At 47.5% G+C, this 20573-nt stretch overlaps 1 protein-coding gene across 3 annotated transcripts in view; it reads right to left on the reverse strand.

Annotated features, from left to right (window-relative positions):
- Positions 1–5826, reverse strand: part of KCNQ4 (potassium voltage-gated channel subfamily Q member 4) — a 92586-nt gene extending 86760 nt beyond the window's left edge. Inside the window, exon 1 of one of the 3 annotated variants that reach the window (XM_083625197.1) lies at positions 4825–5826. In XM_083625197.1, the coding sequence (XP_083481323.1) occupies positions 4825–5123 (299 nt within the window). In that variant the 5' untranslated portion in view covers positions 5124–5826. The remainder of the gene's footprint in view (positions 1–4824) is intronic. The other 2 variants (XM_083625199.1, XM_083625198.1) reach the window with 2 other exon arrangements.
- Positions 5827–20573: the final 14747 nt, after the last annotated feature.

Raw genomic sequence — 20573 nt, forward strand, 5'->3', positions numbered from 1 at the left:
CCTTGCAGTATCTGCGAAGGAGGTAGACACAACTGAGAAGAGATGGTGGTCTAATAGATGGAGAGATACCGTATTTTTTGCTCTATAAGACTCACTTTTTCCCTCCTAAAAAGTAAGGGAAAATGTGTGTGCGTCTTATGGAGCGAATGCAGGCTGCGCAGCTATCCCAGAAGCCAGAGCAGCAAGAGGGATTGCTGCTTTCACTGCGCAGCGATCCCTCTTGTTGTTCTGGCTTCTGAGATTCAGAATATTTTTTTTCTTGTTTTCCTCCTCCAAAAACTAGGTGTGTCTTGTGGTCTGGTGCGTCTTATAGAGCGAAAAATACGGTAAATAATGCCACAAGGAGCAGCTGGGTAGGGCAAGACAAAGGCCCAGAGAAAGTGCAGTACCTGCCTTGCACGTAAAAGGTTCATTCCCCAGCATCTCCAGGTAGGACCAAGAGAAATAAAGGCTGTCTGAATATCCTGGAGAGCCACTGCCAGTCAGTGCAGGCAATACTGAACTAGATGGACAAATGGTCTGAGTCAGGATAAAGGAGCTTATCATGTCCGTAGTGAAGATCAGATTCTGCAAAAAAGGGAGGTATTTTGGGGTGAATCAGCAGAAAGGGAGCTGGGACAGGAGACTGAAGCCCAGTTGCCAACAGCATTGTATGCCTATTGAAACCAAGATCCTTTCCCCCATGATGGAAGGAATATCCTTTGGACCTCATATTCAGCTTTCCTGTTGCAACTCTGCCTTACATCTTCCTGAAGGACCTTGCAGGAGCCAGCCTAGGGTAGGGAGATCTGGAGAAGCCTCTCCAGCAGTGGTCCTCCAGGTGTCATGGGACTCATTATTTAGAGACAACTATGATTAACTAATATACAAATGGTTGAAATAAATAAGGTATGAACTCCCATCAGCATCAACCAGCATGACCAATGGTCAGAGGTGAAGGGAGTTTTAGTCCAGCAACTTCCACTGGAGGGATAAAGGTTCCTCATCCTTCCTCCGCAGACAGACGTTGCCAACAGCCACTAGCCAGGTACCTTTCAGGGTTCACAAGCTGGCATAACACAAACGGGCCCCTTTACCTGTTAGCCCCACAACTAAATGATACCCTAGCCAAGGTGGATCCCCTTAGCTAGTATGGCCAATATAAACTTTTCAGAGATCAAAGGCTCTGGGGATGGAAGCATCATCATAGACATCTCTTGTTACTCATGTGCAGAGTTACCTACTGCCATCTTACAACTTCACGTGTTTTCTTGTTGAAAAATGGGTCCTGAGGCAGAAGAAGTGTGCATTTCTGAGCTCAGAAGCTGGGAGGAACATGCCCTGGGTAAGATTAAGCAGGCGGCGGTGAAAAACAGGGAGACCTGCAGGAATTGCTCTGTCCAAACAGCCTGAAATGCCGTTCTGTCACCACAGGGTTCTCTCAGCATCAATAAGGTTAACTTTCATTTGGGAGGGGTGGACTTTCCACTGACTTTCCATACCATTCAAAAACATCACACCAATGCACCCCGGCAGCCCGGGAACTGGTTCTGGCTGCTGGCACAATGTTGTGGCTGCACAGCTTGAGATGCACAAGAAGGGGAAAATCTAAGTGCTTGGTTGCCTCCAAAGTTTGGTGCCATCACTTAAGAGATCTGGCCCTCCCTTCCCTCAGTCGGCTCAGGCAACGGAAACCCCTGGTGCCAAGTCTTCCAGATAATGCCTCTAACTTGTCGTTCCATATAAAAGAAGCAGAATTAAAGAACACTTTAAAATCCAGCTCTCCTTCCAAAAAGGAAACTGAACTTTGAGTCCAGGCAAGCTGCTTTTGCTCAAAATCCATCCCTTCTACCCTTGTCTCTTCCTCAGCTGCTTCCACTGCTGCAAAATTTGAACTGTAAGCTCCTGATCTGTTTTGCTGTGCTGCTCTGAAAAGTACTGGATATATGGTGCCCTCAACGTCTGAACAACAGGGGCACAGTCAGAGTTGTACCTCAATTTTAGATCCAGCCACTCCCAACCTCTCACCTGGAAACTGATTACTTACATGAAAGAGGGAGTGGGAAGAGTACAGTGGTACCTCGGTTTAAGAACTTAATTCATTCTGGAGGTCTGTTCTTAACCTGAAACTGTTCTTAACGTGAGGTACCGCTTTAGCTAATGGGGCCTCCTGCTGCTGCCGCGCAATTACTGTTCTCATCCTGAAGCAAAGTTCTTAACCCGAGGTACTATTTCTGGGCTAGCGGAGTCTGTAACCTGAAGCGTCTGTAACCTGAAGCATCTGCAACCCGAGGTACCACTGTAATCCTATGCTATGGCTTTACCCAGGATTTTAAGGCAAAAGTAAGTAGTCATCAAATCACAGCCAATCACTCCCCTTCCAGGTGAGTTATCTGCCTGGCTTCATATCCGCAATCACCAAGGCAAAAAAACACAAACAAAAAAACCCCAAGCCCCTTTGTTCAATCTGCAGCATGCAGAGAAGGAGCAGCACTAACCCTTTTACCACTTATTAACCAGACTAGGAATACAGCTTGGGCACACTTATGCTTAATTGCAAACAGTTACCACTAATTACTGAATACAGGGAACAATGCCTAGCCAAATTGGAGGCTATAGCTTCAGTGATATCAAGTAAGCGAAGACCTGCCATTTGCTTAAGCTGCCACCAGAAGTTAAGAGCAAAATAATGGCTTCATCATTAAAAATATTTTTCAAACTGATTTTCAAACTGCACCCTGAGTCTTGCGGGTGGCAAGGGGGGACCCGAGGAGCCGCCTGTCTATCTGCATCAGCTCAAGTTATTGATCTCTGTGTTGGCCAAAGAAACTGAGCAGCAAAACAAGCACCACAGTACCTTATCATGGCTCAAACTTTGATCAGCAAAAGAACGTGCAGGCTTCAGAGTTACACAGGGCTCTTTTATCACACCAAATTGCAAAAGAAAAGAGAGAGAAAAGCAGCAGAAGCAAGGATTTGCATATGGGAATGGGCCATTGGCCATATAGGAACTCTCTCACACACCCATCCCATCGCTTCCTCCAAAGATATAGATGTGGCATGCATGAGCATAGCAGTAAGGTGGGCATGCACTTTACGGAAAGTAAAAAAAAACTGATAAGGGTGGCAGGGGGAGAGCAGGCTAGTTTCTCAAACACTCAATATGAGAGGAAGAGTACAACTTCACTATTAATTACTGTATATGATTCTATGCTATTTCCTCTTTTTAAAGTATGAAAGCTGGGAAACTGCAGATTAGGATTCATTGGAGGGAAGGCTGGCTCCTTTGCACACACACACACACACAGAGAGAGAGAGAGAGAGAGAGAGAGAGATGCCCAAAGAGTTAGCCTAGTTTGAACACTGGGGACTGGCTCTGCCTGCACCACTTTGCGAGTTTCTTTGGCTAAACAGGAATTGAAACCCAGGTCTCTCCACTCCAAGTCTAACATTCTAACCGCGACACTGTGCAACTTTTTTCAGTTCAGCAGCCACTCAGCAAGAGTAAGAGGGTGGTAAAGTTGGACATTTGCTCAAGACCAACAGGGGACCGCTGGACCAACAACGCTGCCCTTTCCAGTTTGCACAAAATATCCAAGAAGCAGCAGATATTTCCTAAGGGAAACAATAGTTTGCACGTCCTGCCCCTTCTAGCAGAGCCCCTGCCCCCACAGCAAATCCTGGAGTCTGCACTGAAGAATAGAGAAAACCAAATAGGAGCCTGCAGGTGCAAAGTAGTTCCCAGATAGGCTGGGACTGTACAGATGCCTAAGAAAGCGAAGTCTTAGCCAAGCAGGCCAGAAGTCAAGGAGGAAATGGATTTCTGAAGGGGAATATGGCCATGATCTGGATTTGGTGACAGAGAAGCAGCTTTGCCCTCCAATTCCAGCAGTCCTTTGTAGGAAGGAGGGGCTGGGCCCTTAAGAAAATAGGATGCAGAGGGTAGGCTGCGTAATCAAAGACTGGTCAGGTGAAACTTGCACTTCCCAAATGCCATGTCAAAAGTTGCTTTGCCCAAGCGCCATTTAAATCTGGCTTTGCATTTCACAGACATGCAATTTAAAGAATGCAAGACTTATCCAGACTGGGAATAGCGGCAGGCTCAGCCCTCTGTTGACTTTCAGGGCCACGTTCACAAGTGGAGCAGCACTGGCCTGCTGAGCATCCCTTGCAACAGTGCCCTCAATATGCTTTGCATGAGCCTGCACACCTGCCCAGTGCTGTAAACAACCTATTTACTAAGCAGCTCAGAGTTGCAAACCTTGGTCAGCTTGAGACAATGTTGGCTCTCACCTGTGTTTACTAGGATGCAAGCCCCACTAGGAAGCAAGCTCCACCAGAACATCTCTTATTTAGTTAGTCCTCTTGCCCCTCACCCCATGTTTCCTCCCTAAGCATAAAACTGTGGGAAGTGGTAAGAATAGCTGGAATACATCTTAATACTGCAAGGGGAGGAGGAAAGACACAGAGAGGAACATGGTCTTTAGTTCTCGGCCTGTTAAAAGATGGGACAGGGAGAACCGAGGTGTTAAAGAGTTGGGTGCATGGGTGGATGGTGGCATAGGAGCCAACTCCAGGGACCATGGGGGCTTCAGCCCCCAAAATAACATATTTGAGGGGTCTGGGCCCCCGCAAAGTTGATGGGCACTCCCATTGAAATGTGTGTGCACTGAGTCATGTGATCGATTATGTGGGGTGGGGTTTACCTGGTCCCCCACAATATTTTATTCAAGTTGGCACCCCTGGATGACGGAACCCCATGCAAAGAGGCACCTTTCATACGCAAAGACCCTTAGGGGAAAGTTTCAGATTGGCCGGGAAGGGTCTGGGGGGTCCAGTACTCACATGAAGGCGTGATAGATAAACGCCCAACCTCGGGGTCTTTCCAGCACATTGTAGAGACAGTTCTGGAGGCGCCGGTAGCGCTTGTTGGAGGCGGATCGGGCTCCGGAGCCCCCCGGGGGAACCGGCAGCGGCGTCCCGAGGAGCCCCAGGCGCCTGGGGCTGCCGGCAGCAGGGACGTCGTTTTTCTCCGTCTGCACGGCTGTAAGGGCCACGAACTCCTCCCGCTGGGCTTCCACGCCGCCGCCGGGGATCGTGGCCGGAGACAACATGGCACGGTCCCCGCCAGACGCCCCGGCCATAGCGCTGGCAAGATGGAGAGGACACCGTCACCGCATGGAGAGGCACCAGCCCCGAAGCCGGTCAGCCCGGCATCATGGCCCGAGGAAGGGGACCGAGAGGGGCTTCGCCGCGACACTTCGACGCCCGCGCCAGGTTAGGGACCTCCGCACCCTCGCTCTGCTCGCTCCTCGCCCGGTCACACTTCGCCCAGCGCCGCGCCCGGGTCTCAAGGGCTGGAGGCGCCCAGGGCGCACGTGCCGGACCCTCTTCGGAAAGTGAGGTGCGCTGTTAGCGTCGGCCGCGCCGTCCCCGCAGCTTCTTCAGCCTATCCAGAAAAGAAGGGGGCGCAGAGAGAGAGAGAGAAAAGAAGTCCGGAGGACTGGGATTCTCCCCTTTGCCTAGCTCACCCAATTACTTCTCCGCCTACGCCCAAGTTTAGAAGAGTTGCCGCTTTACATGGCGCTTCGCTTTGGAGAGCTGGACAGCGTCAAAAGCGCAGCCGGCTGGAAACAGGAGCAGCCGCCGCGGCGGGCTCTTTCTCCTCCTCTTGCCTCGGCCCCTCTCCATCCTGCTGGCTTTCCCACCTGCTTTTTGCTTCTCCGACTCACATGGCACCCTCTTCACCCGCCTCCTTCGGCCTCTCTCCGCCCCTCGGCGGCTCGCCTTTCCGACGGCGCGGCGGCGCTCAAGAAGCACGACGCCCGCGACTCAGCCCCGCCCTGCCTCGCCAGCCCAGAGCCGGGGGCGCGTTTCCTCCACCAGGCGGGAGGCTCAAAGGGAGACGGACGCAAAGGAGCGCGGCTTCCTGTTCGGGACTGGGGGTCCGCCGTCTTCCTTTCCCGCTAAGCCACCCGTCCCAAGCCGTAGACTGAAAAAGGCGCTGGAAGTCGCTTCCAAAACTCTCACGAATACGTAAGGTTGGCCACCGTGAGAACCGGATGCTGAACCTGATGGGCCACTGGCCTGATCCAGCAGGCTTTTCATATGCCTTTTCTCTCGGGGATCTGTGCGACCGTCTGTCTTCCCGATCATGGAAGCCCAGAAACCCACCACGGAGGTCTCGACCTACGCGCCTCGCTTTCCAAAATACAGAGAGATACCTTGTTTCCCGAAAAGGGCGAGCACAATGTTGCCAACTGACTGGAAAGAAGCTTGCTCTTAATGCCTGTGGTGCAGAAACCAGAAAGTGAGCCTCCCCCTGTCCCCACGGGGGGGGGAGGTTCATGTTGATTTGTGCTCAGGATGCTCTCAGGGTGGTGACACAGAATCTCACTTTCAATACTGTTTGTGTCTGCAAAAGTTTTTGGGCTGTCACACAGCTTCATTTCCAATCACTGCATATCCCGTAACATCCTGCTGAAATCGCATAACATTTTATACCATGAATGTGTGTGGAAGGGTGTTGTTCCACTGTAGCCCCTCTGGACAGCAACAATGTGGTGACGCTGGAGAAGCACCACAGAACAAATTAAAGCAGAATAAAGCCACCACTACTGGCGCTATGATTACATCAAGAACCTGTTGCAGAGCACACCCTGAATAAAACATTGGTCCGAAGGAGGGGCCTTGATGATGATGATGATGATGATGATGATGATGATGATGTATTATTTATACCCCACCCATCTGGCTGGGTTATGTCTCTCCAAAAATTGAGCTTCTTGTGAGAGACAGAGCTATGGTGGGAAGCTGTGAAGTTGGCAACCCTGCCTCCTTGTGGTTTTGCAAAAGCCCTTGGGAAAACATCCAAAGCAGAGTGCTCATTTTAATGGAATGGTCTGAGTAAATTGGTAGATTAATCGACAGCTGACTGCTTTAATCAGCAAAAACAAACAAAAAAGGAGAATTTTAATCAGTTGGGCAGGGAGGCTCAATTCACCTGAAAAAATGTTACTTTTCCAGAATGTGGCAGCTAGACTGGTGACTGGGAGTGGCCGCTGAGACCATATTATATTGGTCCTGAAAGACCTACATTGGCTCCCAGAACATTTCCAAGCACAGTTCAAAGTGTTGGTGCTGACATTTAAAGCCCTAAACGACCTTGGCCCAGTATAGCTGAAGGAGCGTCTCCACCCCCATCATTCTGCCTGGACACTCCTGGACAGTCCAGCTCCGAGGGCCTTCTGGCAGTTCCCTCACTGCGAGAATTGAGGTTAGAGGGAACCAGGCAGACGGCCTTCTCGGCAGTGTCATCAGATGTCAAGGAAATAAACAACTATCTGACTTTTAGAAGACACCTGAAGGCAGCCCTGTTTAGGGAAGTTTTTAATGTTTGATATTTTATCACTTTAATAATAATAATAATATTTTGTTGGGAGCCGCCCAGAGTAGCTGCCTCCTTGTCCTGATTCTTGTATGTGTGATATATGAGTGAAAAGTGTTAATGTCCCAAGGCACATGGCTCTCAAGCCAGATTGGTGTGCCCCATGACTGAATGGAGGCAACAGGCTATTCTCCATACACAGACTCCTGCAGAGATAGATTGCAGACCATAGATCCAGGCAGGGAGGGCAAGGATTTTTGAAGCACCAGGAATCATCCAGTCATAGCTGATGTAGAGAAATAGCAGAATCACCTGATTCCACACACCCCTCCCCAGAGGAAGATGATTGGATGGAGCCAACAAGCCTAGAGAAATCAATCATTCAGAGATGCAACAGGCAGCCTCTACTGTGAGCAGCACTTCTTTGGACTCTTGGGAGCTTTTAGTTATGTGATGCATCTATTTCTGTTTGGGATTTTGTTGTACTAAGCAGATCAAATTAAACAGGGGGAAACTAAGGAGATCAGTAGGAAATTAGCAGCCACAAAACCACTAAATAAGGACCCAGTGTGAACTTTAATTGTCTCAATTTCTGATAGGAAGACCCGGACATGTTTCCCACCCAATTTTCTGCCCCTTCCCACAAACATTAGTCAGGTTTCTGTGGGAACTCAGCAAGGGGGACAAATTATTTGTTGTTGTTGTTGTTGTTGTTGTTGTTGTTGTTGTTGTTGTTGTTGTTGTTGTTTGCTCCAACCTCACTGTGCTGAATTCTTGGGGGGGGGAGCAGGCGGGGGTCCTTGTCCCATTGAGGTTATTTTTTGTCCTAAATACTTTTACACTTACAAAAACCTTGGGGTTCCCCCAAGGCTACTGATATTGCCTGGATGACACTGTCTGGTCAACATAAAGATCCACACTCAGAGAATTCCAGCCAGACAAAAATATTCAGGGTGCCAAGCAAGGTCAGTGAGAGGTGTGGCCTGGGGAGAGTTCCAAGGGCCAGATCTGGAAGCCTGGAGGGCCACATTCAGACCCCAGGCCTGAATCTCCCCATTCCTACTCTATTATATAACAACTCAGTTTGCCTTGTTAAAAAACAGGGGGAAGCCCCAGACATTTTAGTCTTTCCTCATAGGTAAAGTGTTCCAGCTCCCTGATATTTTTTCTGTTCCTTTACTGCAACTTCTCCATTTCTGCAATATGCTCCTCTTCTCTTCTCTTCTCTTCTCTTCTCTTCTCTTCTCTTCTCTTCTCTTCTCCTTTTTTGAGTTGGGACAACCAGAAGTGCCCACAATATTCCAACTGTGGATCTACCATTGATTTGCATAATGACAATTCAATACAGTACTGGCAGCTTTGTTTTCTGCCCCTTTCCAAAAAATCTCTATCCTGAAAATTGCCTTTTTCACAGCTGTCATACACTGGTTTGACATTTTCATTGATGCCAGATCTCTTTGCTAGTTAACCATTGCCAGTTCAAATCCTGCTCTGTATTTGTGTGAAGTTCAGTTTCTTATTTTAGTCTCAGTGGGCATCACTTGGCACTTATTTACATCAAACAGCATTTCATTGCTTTGTTGCTCATTCACTTATTTTGGACAGATCCATTTGGATCTCCTTGCAGTCCACTTGTGGTCACCCCACCACCATCCTGAACAATTTGGTGCCATCACAAATTTGACCTCTTCACTGCAAGCTGTTAGCCTTTAACTGTCCAACAGGGAGTGTGCCCAGTCATCAAAATGACTTAAGTTGCAAGCGCTGACCTCATTCAAGGCAAGACTCAGGATATACTAGAAGAGAGCAATGCTCTGGTGTTGCTTCAGCAACAGCCAGCCTCTCAGCCTTATGGTGGAGCAGCAGTCCTGTCTCAAATGTAAGTTCCACCTTTACTGAAAGGTGCCTCTTCAGTTAAAGAGGCCCAGCCCACTCCAACAGTAGTTGACAGAACATGCAGTGTTCTATCTTTAATGATGAACAAGTCAGAGATCATGATAGCTCAGTCGGTTGAGCGTGAGACACTTAATCTCAGGGTCGTGGGTTCAAGCCCCACGTTAGGTGAAAGATTCTTGCATTGCACGGGGTTGGACTCAATGATCCTTGTGGTCCCTTCCAACTCTACAGTTCTAGGGTTCTAAGTTAAAAATGAAATAGTTCTAATAAAGAGCCATGCACAACAGGTCTTCTCTCCCTTCAACTGCTTTCCCACTCTGCTTCTAGCCAGGCCTCCTAAACTAGATGTGGGAGATGCCCTTAAAGGTATAGTCACACTTATCCTTACAGAGCAGGGGAGACTGATTGCACTGGGCTTCTGTGATGGAGTTGTCTGCCATCAGAGACCAGCAGATGCAACATCCTCAGGCCAGAGGTGGGATGAGCACTGACTCACCTTGCAGACTTGCATCTGAGACTAGTCCTGTGTGCAAATTCCCTTCTAACTCATTCTTTAACATCATAATGAAGGAGAAGACTCCAATCCCAGGGTCATGGCAAACCAGTTTCATTTTTGTGGCACTGTCAGATTACGTCCCCTTAAATCTTTGCCAACAGAACCACTTCCCCACCTACAGATTAATCCCACAGGAGGTTGGGTCTGTTATGCTTTCAAAACGGGCTTTGGTTCCTCCAAATGCACCCCCGGGATCCCAACTGCTCCAAGCCACAAGGAACAAGAATGAAAATTAAAGGCTCATGCATTAGTGAATTATTTAATGTGTGGTTGAGGGGCTTGGCACCGATGCCCAGTCCTAATGAGCGTCGCTGCTTTCGGAAGGCACTTAGAGATGTGGGCCATAAAAGCATCAATAAGTAATACCTCTGCCACCTACATTCTCCTCCCAGCAAAGGGGCTTGCTAGGAAAAACTGGAGCAGAAGCAATCTCCCGACGTCCAGGAAAAGGTGACCAGTGGCTGGTCAAGGCACATGCTTCAAATGTCCCTATTTACTCCTGGGCCCTCAATATAAGAGGAGCCTTGCTGTTGGGTCAGGCCAAAGGAGGACCACACCTAGCCTAACAACCTGTTCCCATGGTGGCCAGCCAGGTGTCCATGGGAAGCCTGCAGGCAGGACCTGAAGGCACCAGCACTCTCTCCCCACAACAACAGAGATTCACTGTTGCTCTGCCCACCTTATGCTAAAGGAAAGCCCCAGTTAGCTTTCTTTCTATTTTATTTTAAATATGCTTTATTAATTTTGCACACACTTTAGAAAACAATAAAACACAATGGGGGAGAAATGGCAAATCACATTTTGATGGGCAGAAGATATAAATACAGTGGTACCTCGGGTTACATAGGCTTCAGGTTACATACGCTTCAGATTACAGACTCCGCTAACCCAGAAACAGTACCTCGGGTTAAGAACTTTGCTTCAGGATGAGAACAAAAATCGTGCTCTGGCGGCGTGGCGGCAGCAAGAGGCCCCATTAGCTAAAGCGGTGCTTCAGGTTAAGAACAGTTTCAGGTTAAGAACGGACCTCCAGAACGAATTAAGTACTTAACCCAAAGTACCACTGTAATATAGATGGTTTGTGTATCTTGCATTTCACAGAAGGAATACAAACTTATGGATAGAGCCATGTATGGTAATTGTAGAGTTGGAAGGGAACATGAGAACCCACCTGCCAAAGGCGGCCCACTCCTTTACACATTCAATTACCCTGGGTTGACAAACTCTGAACTGAACTCATAGGCTTGGCATATAGTCTGAAGGCCCAGGAGGCCTCACCCTTGCTGGAACTGAGCAGGTCAGGATATTGTCAGCACCTGGAGGGGAGACCACCTGAGAACCACATTTATGCTGTCCTGAGCTTCATGATGGAAGAAAGGCAGGAGATAAATTAAGTACAAGATTATATTAATTTTGTTCGCTTACTTAAGGAGGAGGATCAGAGTTACGTGTTGCACTGGGGGTGGATTACATGTCCTCCAGGATCCCTTCCAACTCCAAATTCTGTGATTCTGTGAAGAAGAATCAGTGGTTCCTTGATTGTAGCAGCAGGGAACTCTTGACCAGGGCTGTTAACTCTGCATGTTGCAGTTCTATAGGAGAATGGAGACACACAACATATGGTTTCCAGCTTTCATTTGAAAAGAGAATTAGGTTTTGAGGCCTTATTAGTGTGAGGATATATTTAGGAAAGGCTGCCTGATGACATCTCACTAAATAAAGAATGTGACTGCCTAGTTCTGTGCCCTTCCTCCCAACTAGCATGACCAGAGTCAACTATGCAAAACAACCAAGTTCTCTTCGTTTGCCTAATTTCTACATGCCACAGAAATCACCTTTGCTTGAAGCAGGATTTTTCTTTATCAAAGAATACGCAGAGTAGCTTTCAGCCCTTGACTCACCTTGCTTTTTCAGGATAAACAATCATATGTACAAGGGCAGGATGATCTTTTCTGGTGGGCGTCTCTGGAGAGACACAGCTGAGCTGTTCCTTTGCCTGCTGATCTGCACAATCAACAGTTCACATGCTTAGTCTGCTTTATGGGATTAGCAACTGGGCCAAAGCTGGTCCTGAGAGGGATATTGCAGCCATTCTCCCAGTTGCCAGGCCAGAGAACTCAGAGTCAGCAGTGCAGTGGTCAGAGCATTGGACTAGCCCCAGGAAGACCCAGGCTCACATCCCCACTCACCTGAGAAACTCACTGGGTGACCTTGGGCCAGTCGCTCTCTCTTAGCCCAGGGGACATGAAGCGCCTTTGGTTCAAAGCCTGCATTTTCATCTGGGCATCCTTCCAGTGGTGGGTGAGGCCAGAGGCAAAAGGGGGCAGAGCAACCTGTATGACTTTTACCTTTGCCCAGTAGCTTCTGCACACACCCCACTCCATCCTCCATCCAGGGAAGCAAGAAACATCACAGCATTACTGTTCAAGGACAAATTCCAGTCAAGCAAATACAGTCAAGGATGGTGCAATACAGGGCTGGTAAGGGGCGTGGCCTGGAGAAAGGGGTGTGGCCTGGGGAGAGTTCCAAAGCCAGAAAGGAGTACATTTGGCCCATGAGCTTGAGATTTCACGTTCTGGTCTCAGCCTAGCCTAACTCACAGGATTGTTGTGAAAATAAAATGGAGTGTGGGTTGGGGGAACCATGTGCATGGCCTTGAACTCCTTGGGCGAGAGGTTGTATATATAAATGTAGCAGTTGGGGGGGGGCAGCAACCTCTGTGGCATGGCACTTGCCAGCAGGCTACATAAACAAGCAGAACCAAGACCTCCATTCTCAAAGCAGGCCTCCAGCATAGCCAGCCGCTGATCAGGAATCTACTCCTGTGAGTGGTAAGAATGGAGCAGTATGCCACAGATCAGTTTCTGCAACCAGGGGTTTTCCACATCTCTGTGCCTTTCCTGAAAAGGCTTGCACAAAGTGTGTTGATGGTCTCTTTGGGTTGTTTCCTTTCTCTCCTGAAACTGGAGTGGAAAGACTCATTTTGTCCTCCATAATAGCCTAAATGTGTGGTGGTGTTGGGACAAAGGGAATTTGTTTGTGTGCATCCAGGAACCAGTATATGGGTCACCAGTTGCCAACCCCTGCATTAAACCATCCCCAGCAGAGCTTCTTTCAGCTCAAGAAAATGCCTCAAGCCTTCCATTGTATTCCGTTGGTGAGATGAGAGCATCTCCTCTATTATGCAGGACACTGAGGTCATAGGAAGAGCCTGGGTTCTGGGTATTTTGCTGGCCATCAAGACATCTCCAGCCATGTGTCCAAATGACTGTGGACAACCAGTTCCTCATGATGGTTGGAGGACGGAGGACTTTCCTTTGGCATTGGCCCACGGACACACAAACCACACCCGTGATGAACAATGACAGCTGGGATATCTTTGCCTCTGCTTTTTTGGTGCCTCTTCTGAACCTAGAAACCTCCTCCGATCGATTTCATAGCCGAGAATATATTTTGTTAGTTTTTGTCTTGGTCCAAAGCCAGAGAGTCTAAATCAATATGGCACCAACTTATCCATCAGATCTGTCATGGGTTTCGGGAAGCCAGCCTGATCTCTTTTGCTGCCACAATGTTGCCTGGTTGGACTGGGCTTCAGCACTCTCCTCCTCCCCTCAATGAAACTTTAAAAAGGCTTTCCAAGGCCTGAGCTAATAAGAACAGGGAGTCCTGAGCGCCTGGAGCCCACTCCACTCCTGGGAACGAGGATTCAGTTCCTGGCATGGCACTAAGGACAGAAATGGCATCCTCAGGGTTTCCTGTAAGAGTAGCTACACACACACACACACACAACTGGGATGGCAGGGGGTGAGGGAGACCACCTTTGAGGGAAGCGGGATTTACCGTATTTTTCGCTCTATAAGACGCACCTAGTTTTTGGAGGAGAAAAACAAGAAAAAAAATATTCTGAATCTCAGAAGCCAGAACAGCAAGAGGGATCGCTGTGCAGCAAAAGCAGCGATCCCTCTTGCTGTTCTGGCTTCTGGGATAGCTGCGAAGCCTGCATTCGCTCCATAAGACGCACACACATTTCCCCTTACTTTTTAGGAGGGAAAAAGTGAGTCTTACAGAGCAAAAAATACAGTAAATTGCCAAAGCGGCCAGCGCAAAGGGCTGCATTTACATGGCTCACCCTCTGCTAGAGGTGGAATGAAAGCAGCCTCAGGCAGGCCTCTGACCTCCTGAGTGGCTAAAGCTCCATCTGAGGAGTTTGGAGTCTCCCACCCACTGGAGTCTTCAGCCACAGTGGAAGCAATGCCAAGGAAACCAGTGTCAATGTTTTAATATGTGCATTCATCAAATTCCTAAATGCATGCTGAAAGCAAAAACATTAAGTCTTAATGATCAACTTCTGAATGATTAAGCTGTTTCAAGAGTCTTTGCTTTTCTACTTCCTCTGTTTGTCTACCCCAGCATCTCTGACCTTGGATGATAGTAAACAGGCTACTACAAACACATAAAATTGTCCAGGATCCTAAGATTTTGCAGGTTGTGCTTGCAAGACCTTTGATCTTGGTTCACTAGCAGCTCAGGATCAGTCACATTTAATTTCATTTACAGTAGGACAATAGCAGACCCTCCAAGTGCCCCTATTTTCCAGGGATGTCCGTGATTTAGAGAAGCCATCCCAGTTTCTGATTTGATCCTAGAATGTCCCACTTTTCCTTAGGATGTCCCTATTTTCACTGGAGAAATGTTCGGGGGTATGGAGTTATCTGACCCACAAGACATCTGAAGGCACTCCTCTATAGGGAAGTTTTTTTAAAAATGCAATAGATTTTCAAGGTTCCCATTGCTCCAGCAGTTTAGCTTTAGACAAGGCTTAATCTCATTAGCTGGCAGAAGATATATTTTGCAAAGTGCTTTGCACTGATCCTGCAAGAGCAGCTCTCTGCAATCTTATCTTAATTCATAGCATATATTGTGGTTGAGAGGACCTTAACAAAGAGCAAAGGCAAAGCCCAGAAAGCACACTCTATGCAAGCAGGAGGCAAAAAGCAAACCAGAAAACCCAGCCTCGAATCCAGATAGCCACCACTCAAAATAGTGATCAGCAGGTGCAGGTTCATAAGGGATTTTTTTATTTTTTTTATTTTTGCATATAATGAAGCTGACAAGCACCTGCTTAAGACACTATCGTTTAGGCAAGACATGGTAGATGTAGACATATTATAATTGCTTTGACTGTTAATTGTAATTAACTTTAAATGCTTTTAATTGTTTTTCACACTTTTCATTGATATATCTTGTAAACTCTAGAAATTTAAGAGCTCCTACTACTTTCAAGCAGTAAATGCAGGGTGCTTTTTTTCAGCCAGAACTCAGTTCCGGCACCTCTCAGGTGGGCACCATTGCCATGATAAGAGAACAAGGGAGGTATTCATGTTGAGTTCCGCCACCTCTTTTTCTAGAAAAATAGCACTGAGTATATGTATTTTGTTTAATTAATTAAGACTATGATAGTTAGCTAGGAAGGCATGCGGGTGGCACTGTGGGTTAAAGCACAGAGCCTAGGACTTGCTGATCAGAAGGTCGGCGGTTCGAATCCCCACGACGGGGTGGGCCCCTGTTGCTCGGTCCCTGCTCCTGCCAACCTAGCAGTTTGAAAGCACGTCAAAGTGCAAGTAGATAAATAGGTACCACTCCAGTGGGAAGGTAAACGGCGTTTCCATGCGCTGCTCTGGTTCGCCAGAAGTGGCTTAGTCATGCTGGCCACATGACCCAGAAGCTGTACGCCGGCTCCCTCGGCCAATAAAGCGAGATGAGCTCCCCAACCCTAGAGTCGGCCACAACTGGACCTAATGGTCAGGGGTCCCTTTACCTTTAGTTAGCTAGGAGACAACACAGCCCCCTCCCCAGAAAACAGGATCAGCCTACAGCAGGCACCCCCAAACTCAGCCCTCCAGATGTTTTGGGACTACAATTCCCATCATCCCTGACCATTGGTCCTGTTAGCTAGGGATGATGGGAGTTGTAGTCCCAAAACATCTGGAGAGCCGAGTTTGGGGATGCCAGGCCTACAGCATTTTGTGGCCTGAAAAAAATGGGAATGGAGGAGAAATTCGAATCAGTTCACATTTAAAGGCAAATTTATCAAACTCACACTTCCTAAAACAGCATGCAAACCAAAACACTGCCATCCTCGAAATCCACATTTATCTGAATTGTGTGATGCAGTTCAGCAACAAAAAATGCATGTATTGGGGAAAGTTTGCGTAAAAATGAATATATTAGTGAAAATAGCATACAGAAATGCATTAGATCAGGGGAAATTGCTTTGCAAAAATGTGTATGTAAGTCAAAGCCGCCTACAACAAATGTGCTTATTAGGAAAAATTCTCATTAAAATGTGGATGAATTTTCACGAGGGCTTAAAAAAAATAAAATAATTGTAAACTGATGTGGAAATTTGGAGAACTGAATTAGAAACTGAGAAAATAGCTGAAATTGACAGACCCTTCCATCCATATTGAGGAGAAGGGTAAGACATTGCCATCCATTCCAGATAAAGAAGCCAGCCAAACTGACAGCTGAATTCATACTTCAACACAAGTGGGATCAAATCTGGTCCAAAGCTCTGTTAAAAACAAATATCATCTTCATCAAACTGTCCACTATGGCCCCAAGGTCACATTCCTGGTCAGTCACTGCTAGTTCAGATCCCATGAGTGTATATGCAAAATGAAAACGTTTTGCTCCAACATGCATCCCTAATGGGATTGTAAGGCCAAAGAAAAAATCCTGCCCCTCCAAAAAAAATAACAACTCCACAGCAAGCTAAACATGACAAAATCATGGAAGCAGCAATATCACACAGTCAATAGGGTGAAAATGGCATCGCAAATATGCACACGTCTGGCTGTTACTGAAGTCCTGAGCAATATGGAGAACTTGCGGTTAAAATTAAACCAGCACTTTCTGTAGAATCCACAAAGAAACAGGAAGCTGTGAATATTTGTGTGTGTTCCTCTTACTGCAGAACTCCCAGCTTTCCTGACCTCTGTAGTTGCTGACCATCCATCAGGGTTGTCATATTTCAAAGAGTAAAAATCCGGACAGAAAGGTTGTTGAGCATTTTTGGCAAATTTGCCAAAAGAAAATAAGTTTTTGAGCTATTTTTAAGGGACGTCACCACTGCTGACATGGGCTGCCATACGTCCAGATTTTCCTGAACATTTTAGCGATTGCTGCCCAGGCACTGCTTCCGACTGCAGTATTCCGGATATGTGCAGGAAATTCCGGACCTATTGCAACCCTGCATCCATGCTACTCAAATTTCTCTTCCTTTCCCTCCCCTTCCATTTTCTTACTGTCATGAACTGGCAGGACAATGGGGAGAAGAAGGAAGATCCTGGTAAGGGGTTTAGCCGGGACTGGGACATATTGGGGCAAGCAGCGGATGGGGAAGGAAGTACTCACAGTGTGACGGAGGATTGTAAGCGGATGGGGGTCAGTGCACAGGAACCAGAGCAGCAGGATCCATCACCAGAGCCAGGGGGACCCTTGTCTCCATGAACACAGTGGGCTCTGAGCTGTAGGGAGCAGCAGTAGGAGGGGTGCTCTAGGAGGCTGAGGAAGGCAAGGACCCACAGCCCAGCTCCCTAGCTGGCCAGGTGGGGCTCACTCGCTCTGGGGGGAGGTGTGTAATTCCTTAGCTGGAGTAGGAACAGGTGAGGGTCCCATGCCTTGTCAAGCCCAGATGCTGCAATCAGCATGCAAGGTATAAAAGGGTAGCAGAGCAGAGGTGCTGAGTCTGCTCAACCGGCCATATTGGATGCTCCAGGATCTCTGTGGGGCTTTGGATATGTGGATTGATCCTGGACTGAGGACTTGACATACTGACTTGCTGCCAGGTAGGTCAGGGGCTCAGGACACTTTCCACTTATTTAATGTTGTATTGTTTTTAACACTTGATTGGAAGCCGCCCAGAGTGGCTGGGGAAACTCAGCCAGATGGGTGGGGTATAAATAATAAAGTATTATTATTATTATTATTATTATTATTATTATTATTATTACTACTACTACTACTACTACTACTACTACTACTACTATTACCAACCCAGGCTCCCAATTTGTATCACATAATGAATGGATACCTACCGGATTGACTGGATATGTGGAAATCCCTGCTAGCTCCCTCACCTTTTTTTTCTCCCCTCCCCAGCTCAGGCCCAACCCCAATCTCCTCCTCCTTCTCTTTCCTCCTCTCCATGGGTGACACTCAAGGCCACAGTAAACACAACAAACGATTGTGTGAATGGCATCTGAAAAATTAAATAACAGGTACAAGGGGAGGGTAATGGTTAAAGCCCCAATTTAGATTAGGGACTCCTTCCACACCTGACATTTGCAATATAAGCAACTAATGAACCAGTCAGGCTAATTTCTGTAGCTGGCCAGTTAAGTGCAGCATCTCAAAGAGTAAGCTATGGGACACAGCGAAAACTCAGTGGTGATGCTGTCCAGGAAACTGGTAGGCATTTTCCAAACCCACTCGCCTGGCTGGATGTCCCTGTCATCCTAGGAAGGAGGAAAAAACAGGCCAAGTGAGTTAAATTTTTGGTGTATGAGTTTTGGCTGATGCTGGAAGCCGGATACACAGGGGCACACTTTGCTCTGTGCTGGATCCAAAGCTGTGGCTTCAGACGTCCCTGGAAACCTATTGGGGAAGCAAGATCTATTGGCATGTTAATGCTGTGAGCCCCTCTATCATACCTGCCAACATTTCGCCGGTGAAAATAGGGATGTCTCATCCCATAATGATAATTTTACTATATATGCCCCCCACATCTTACTGGGTTGCCCCAGCACTCTGGACAGCTACCAACATATATAAAAACTTAAGAAAACATTTTTTAAAAAAACCCTTCCCTATACAGGATTGCCTTCAGATGGCTCGGGGGTTAGAGAACTCCATACCCTCCAACATTTCTCCAATGAAAATAGGGACATCCTAAGGAAAAGTGAGACATTTTGGGATAAAATCAGAAATCAGAATGGCTTCTCTAAATCAGGGATGTCCCTGGAAAACTTCCATTTGGAAGTTCTGCCTCTATCCTATGAACGGTGTGTGTGTGTGTGTGTGTGTAAATAAAACAATATACCGTAGACACCACAGTCTCCACTGACCTTCAATCCAAGGAAACAAAACCTTGAAGTGCTGTAACCCCTGGAGTCTTCAGCTGCTCAGAGTTAGTGGCAGACTTTGGGTTCTCAAATTTCAGTGGCATGTTGTGCAACACTAAAATTCAGTGCTCCCCCCACCTTTCACGCTCCATTCTACAGCATTGTTGTGGTGCCCCCTGCAGTGTGGCCCCAGTGCGGCCAGACCAGTCATGCTACCCTAAAACCGCCTTTGCCAGAGGCTGGGGATTTTGCAGAAACATGCTATTCTTTTCTGCAACAAAATGGTTGTTATGCCCAGGTAAATGTGCTGAGCATCAGGGCAGCAGAAGCTGACATCCTGTTGTGAAAAGACGATAGTATTTCTTTGGAGCTGATCGAGGAGATGGAGTGACTGTCCTGTGTGGAAAGGTTGCAAGTGTATGTGACTTTTTAGTTTAGAGGAAAGGTGAGGAAGAGGTAATGTAATAGACGTTTATAAAACTATGCATGGCATGGAGAAACAGGGTAGAGGAAGGTTTTCCTCCCTTTCTCACAACTCATGAACATCCACAGAAGCTGAATGTTGGAAGATACAAGACAGAGAAAAGAAAGGACTTCTTCATACAGCACATAAACTACAGAATTCACTCCCATGGAAGGCAGTGATGGCCACAAACTAAGATGGCTTTAAAAGAGGATTAGGCAGATTAATGGAGGAGAGGGCTAGTCATTATGGCTGTGCTCTGCCTCCATGGTCAGAGGCATACATTGCTGGAAACCACAGGAGAGAGGGCTCTTGCACTCAGGTCCTGCTTGTGACCGGCAGGTGAGAGCAGGATGCTGAACTAGATGGGCCACTGGCCTCATCCAGTAGGGTCGTGTGCATTTATTTCACAACACTTTCTCTCTTCACCCCGCTCTTTGCAGCTCCATAACCTTCCCGGAGGCCTAGAAATAGTCCAAGCTTCACATCTGAAACCAGCAGAGACAGCTTTGGTCTCCGGCCTTCCTTCTGCACATGGTTGCTTCCCTTCACCTGCCCAAAATCCACTGTTTTGGAGACATCACAGAGGCAGGATCTGCAGCAGCAGCAGCAGCCGCCTCTGTCCTCTTAGTGCTAAAGTCGGGCATTCCTGGGCCTGCTGCTCTGGGAACCGAGAAACGTTCATGAAAGTTCTTTACCACACAGATTTTGCTCTTTTTAAATGCTGCGCCAGCGAGAGCTTAAGAGTGCTGATCACCCGTTAAAGCTACAATCTCATCTCGAGGGAAAATCCGATCACTTAATCGTTTGGCTGGCTCCTTCCGCCACCCCCCGCCTGCAATCCTCCATCTCCTCAATTTGGCACAAATCTTTTTCCTCTTTTTTTTTCATTCCAATTATAAAAAAAAACCTTTTGTTTTTACAAGCACTGCCAGAGGAATTAGCTGTGGTGTCCCTGAGATATCCTATTTATCACTGTGTAGGCGCAGCCACTGGAGCGGACAAATGACCCCAGGGGAGGTTTTAACATGTGGGAAGCTGTGCACAGGGTGTGACCAGGGAAAGGGCCATAGCTCAGCGGTAGAGCATCTGCTTTGAATGCAGAAGGTCTCAGTCCCCAGTGACCTATCCAGGTATGGTGGGGAGAGACCCAGGTCTTACCCCTAG

Source organism: Podarcis filfolensis, assembly GCF_964270895.1.
Source record: "Podarcis filfolensis genome assembly, chromosome: 8".
NCBI lineage: Eukaryota > Metazoa > Chordata > Lepidosauria > Squamata > Lacertidae > Podarcis > Podarcis filfolensis.